Source organism: Crocodylus porosus, unplaced genomic scaffold (genome assembly GCF_001723895.1).
Source record: "Crocodylus porosus isolate Cpor-Errol unplaced genomic scaffold, CroPor_comp1, whole genome shotgun sequence".
NCBI lineage: Eukaryota > Metazoa > Chordata > Crocodylia > Crocodylidae > Crocodylus > Crocodylus porosus.
The window spans coordinates 54,289,839-54,294,821 of NW_017728947.1; the positions used below are offsets into that span (position 1 = coordinate 54,289,839).

General features: G+C 48.0%; 1 protein-coding gene across 2 annotated transcripts in view; it reads right to left on the bottom strand.

Moving 5' to 3' along the window:
* The window catches only part of MAPKBP1 (mitogen-activated protein kinase binding protein 1), a 130,863-nt gene that overhangs the window by 120,836 nt on the left and 5,044 nt on the right, over nucleotides 1-4,983 (bottom strand). The window contains exons 1-2 of one of the 2 annotated variants that reach the window (XM_019551469.1): nucleotides 4,626-4,767; nucleotides 4,003-4,341 (exon numbers count right to left, since the gene is read on the bottom strand). In XM_019551469.1, the coding sequence (XP_019407014.1) occupies nucleotides 4,003-4,119 (117 nt within the window). In that variant the 5' untranslated portion in view covers nucleotides 4,120-4,341; nucleotides 4,626-4,767. Of the gene's footprint in view, nucleotides 1-4,002; nucleotides 4,342-4,625; nucleotides 4,768-4,983 lie in introns of those variants that run through there. The other variant, XM_019551467.1, reaches the window with a different exon arrangement.

The window sequence follows — 4,983 nt, forward strand, 5'->3', positions numbered from 1 at the left end:
GGGCATTTATCAGCCAAATTAATGACCACATCAGGCCAATTTCCAATAAACAATTTTCTTTATACTGATGCTGGTCCAATATCAGACTGCCATATCGATGCACCTCTACTGTTTAGCTTTCAACCCCCCCCCGCCAAACTATTTCTGGTCTTCATAAAGGGTCCTGAATCCAGCCTTCCCTTCATTTTGCAGCTCACATGAAACACACCCCTTTTTTTGCAAAACAGTTATTTGCACTTGCTCCCACACCTTCTTTCCAAATACTGGATCAACAGGTTTCAGCACAACAACCATCCTATGGTCTACCCACAGCTCACACAGCATTATAGGTCTGTGCCATGGATCGGAACCCATTTGTACAGAGCTTCTCTTCCTCCTCTCTCTGCCCTATTCAAGTCAGAATACCCTTTGTACAGATTTATTTGATCACCATCCAAAGTTCTGGTGACAGTGAATTTCCCAGAATATCCTAGGGGGCCTCAAAACACAATCTTGCTTCACTTAAGGAATCCTCTCACTGGGAACACTGAAACCCAGACACTGAGCTGGCAGTTTTCTGCAGGTATTTACCAATTCTAAATGGAGTTGCTGGAGCAACATGGCCTTGAAGTGCTTGAGAGAAAATAAGGAGTTGAAGCTGTCTCACTTTTCACCTGTGCTTAGCACAAAAGGCAGTCTCCTTTCAGGCATGGATCCAGGAAATTAGTCCTGCTTTGTCTTATATATATATATATATATATATAACCAGACCATATTCATGAGAACCCAAGATAGCTAGCTATTACCATAAACTTTGCAGACCACCACACTTGGAGGCTATAAAGGGATTTCAACAATGCGTATAACTACATGCCAGATAATATCCAAATGTTGCCATAGAATCATAGGATTGGAAGAGACCTTCAAGAGTCATCTAGTTCAATTCCTTGAACAGATGCAGGATTTGTTCAGCCTCTTCTTGAAAACCAACAGTGAAAAAGGTTCCACAACTTCCCTGGGCAGCTTGTTTCATCATCCTACTGAAAAACATACATTTAGGAAGTTTTTCTGAGATTTAACCTAAATTTGTTTTTCTGCTATTTGAACTCATTGCAAACATCCTGCCCTCTGTGACAAAGGAGAACAATATTACTCAGTCTTTATGGCAGCTTTTCAAATATTCCAGATTTTCCAACATACCTCAAAAGTTAACCATGGTCTGGCAAAAATCCTACCCATTACCCACGGCGGGTAAGTGGAGGCTGAATGAACAAGAGACTCATTTAGAGTTATAAATATACCACTATAATTCAATGCCAGTGGATTCATACTCAAGACTTACAGCAGATGGAAGGTACATGCTTCACAGTTGTACAGTGGCAGGGGTTCTCACCTTAAAGAACATGCACATGACAAAATGAGCTCTCCGCCAGTATGAGCAAGAACAGTTTATTTTGGGACCTTTGACAAAGATTTCATAGATTTCAAAGGGCAGCACAGAAAGCTTCAAAGTCTACAGTTATGGCAGAAAGCAGATTCAACTATGCTGCTTTCCCAGAGCACCACCACATAGCATCTCAGTCCAAGAAATTATCCAAATTCCCCAAGAAGCTGCCTCTAAAGTATCACATCATTGTTTTCCCACATCTTACTGATCTACTGCATTAATGTACTTGTTAATAAGATACAAAAGCTAATTTAATGCGGTGGCATGAATCTCTAAATTTCCCTTGGGGACAAGCAATTGCAAAGGTGCTTTGGCAAGAGTGTTGCAGGAATGATTTCACAACACCAAACTCATGAGGGATACAACAGGGCTCTCCTGAAAGGCTCGCACCATGACACACACTGATCAGATACCAGGGAGGGATTACAGGCAGTTTCCAGCTCAAAAAAGAAACAGCTATAGCTCAGCAAAGCACGGATACCTTTTCCTTTCACTGAGCTGAGATCCAGCAATCCCTCCTTCCTGCAGCACACAGAACTATTTTATAATTTTAAAAAATTCTCTGCCTACACAGATGAACCAAGACCTCCTCAGCAGCAGATACTGAGTGTGTTTCATTAGAGTCCGATCACTCTGTACGCAAGCAACACACACATGTTCCTGTCAGTAGCACAGGTCATGGTAACACAGAGGACTCTCCAAGGTAGATGAGTAGGTTTTATCCTACCAGAAAAGACAGGGTAAACAAATAGTGCATATTGGTAATCCCCAGCCAAAGCAATGAAAACCAGTATTACAAGTAGGGTTTCACACTGGGGACAGAGAAAGAATTTCAACAAAATGTTATTCACCGCACCTGCTGTTTTATGTGTTCTCCCTGGTAACATAGCTATATTTGTAAAGCTTCAGCTTCTAAATCTGTGATTTTCAAACTGTAGGGTACACCCCCCTGGGAAGACATAAAGGAACATTGTGGTGGGGGGCGGTTGCAGCACAGGGGGATGTGGGCAAGAAGTTTGCAAGGAGCCGGCGCTGTTGCAGCCTTGCAGGGGGATGCAGGGGTGGAGCATCCGGGACAGGCTCCACCAGAGGGCTGCTATGCCTCTGCAAGCCCAACGCGACAGGCGCACAGCTTAGAGCCACAGCGGGGGCAAGGAGGCACTGGAGCCATGGCAGGTGGAGCCCACGTGGTGGCTGCTAGGATGAGGGGCGCACCCTATGCCTGGCTACGCTGCCCCTCTGGGGTGAGGGGGGTGGGACACATGAACAAAATCATAACTCAAAGTGGGGGGAGGGGGTCAGCTCAAAAAAGTTTGAAAACCACTGTTCTAAATAAACAATAGGATGATAGCACTTCAGGGGAAGGACTACAAAGCTCTTCATACTTATTAATCAAACCTTACCGCAGAGAGGAGTTATCCTCCTCATCTTGTAAGTGCAGAAACAAAGATACGTAAAGGGTAAGCACATTGCCCGAAGTCATAAATGAGTCAGTGGCAGAGTCAGGAATAGAGGCTGGTCTCCCTGATTCATAGTCCTTTGCCTTACCACAAGGCAATGTCACCCAGTCTGGTTCCTCCTCCTGACTGACCCTGCAATTAAATTATCATCCGTTCCTTACGACATCAGAGTCAATTCCAGATGAATGATTGCTTCCATCAGGAATTCAGCTCCCTGACTTGTCTGTGTTCGGTGTCTGCCCCCCTTGGTCCACTCGTTTTAAACCTTTGACCTTCACTCCCATCCATTTTGTATTTTACTTGTCCCAAGCAATCACTTATATGCCCTTAATACCTCCCCCCACACATACACACACACTCTTATTAAATGGGGTTTGTGGCTCTACTCAGTGGGTATTGGCGCACTTTCTGGAATGGCACATCAAAAGGTCTAACTTCACTCTGACACCAGGATGATGGACAATGAGGAGAGAACCAGTGCTTAAAAGGCATACTTACCATCCCCAAGAGCAAAAATGGCAAGAATAGTTCATTATGAAGAACACAAAAGAAAGAGCGGGTAGTTAAATCAAGGGTTCTCACACTTCCTCACAATGGGGACCATAGCTGTGTAGGGAAGTATTTCATGGGCTCGTCTCCCAAGTCTCACCCCACAGGACACCTCACCTTCCATTCATGACCACACGTTACAGTGGCACTGGCAAGAAGTGCTTAGATGGAAGAATAGGTACACATGCTTATTTTCAGTAATTTTTAATTCAATTTAGCAGATAGAAACATGGGGGAGAAGGCAGGAGGCAGCCACCTACTGACCGCTACCAAGTGGCCCACAGAGCAGGGGGTGGGAATTCCTGAACTAGTTTAATACTCTCCATGCCAGGACTTAGTCTGAAGCTGCTACACCAGTCACCTCCAAGCACTTCCAAATACAATGCATGCATATGAGGGGCTTGGGCTATAGGAAGGTCTGAAGACAAAGTTAAGGTTCCAACTACAAGAGAAAACGAAGCTAGACTCATATTGTGGGACTCGGCTATTTTAGCAAGCACACTTGGATCTTAGCACGGATGGGACCTAATGCAACAAACTCTGATGTGATACAGATGCCGCACTCACCTTGCTGCTGATGTCTTCCCGCTTGTTCCCAGGCTTGCTTCTCCTCAGTTTAATGGACGGGGAGCGCAGCAGGTTTCTTATGCGGCTTGTTATGGTAGACCCTTCAACCGACATCATCGCGAGGTACAGAGGGGCTCCACTTGGAAGCAATGCGCTGGAAATGAGCCCGGCTCCCTGGCTCACGTGCACACAAACACGGCCCCACGTTCTGCTCTTTCACGTGTTGGGTGACTGCTTCCCGGGAGAGCCCCTCTTCTGCTTCAAGGCGCTGTTCTTCCAATGGGGGGGGGGGTTTCGTTGTCTCCTTCACCACTTCCAGATGATCAACCCAGTAGTTGCCTAAAAAAAAAAAAAGAGACCCAAGATTCAGGGGTCAGAACACAGTTTCAGTGGATCCTGTTCCTGAGACGCATGCCAGCCAGGCCTTCTGGGCACGCAGGTGGGCGTGACACTGCTTTCTGGGCGCAACACCATTCTCCAGGCATGACACCGGTCTCGGGCCACAGGGGTGGCTGTGACACCCCACTCCGGCGTGACACTGCTCTCCAGCCACGCGGGCAGATGCGACACTGCTCTCTCGCAGCAGCGAAGAACTCCTGGGAGCTGCAATTTTGCCTCCTTACCTCGGCACCTCCCTTTGCCCCTTGCTTCAGGCAAGCGGTTGCATGGGACAAGGCTCATTCCAGGAGGCTGCCACTGCAGGGACGGCACCTACATGGCCAGGGCGACACCCAGCAGCGAGGCCGCGGGAGGCTTTGCTCGCAGCTTCCTGCAAGCGCCCGGCGCCCTCCGCCCCCGCCCGGCTCCTGTTTCACGCTATTTATACCGGGGGGGGAGGACGCCAAGCCGAGACGGCCCGGCCCGCTCCTCAGCCCGGGGGAGCGGGATTCCCCAGCTGAAGTTTGGCCCCGGGGAGCGCGGCGGTCCCGGGCTGCTCGCTCCAGGGCGAACTTTCCCGGGCGGCGCTTACCTGGCGGCGCC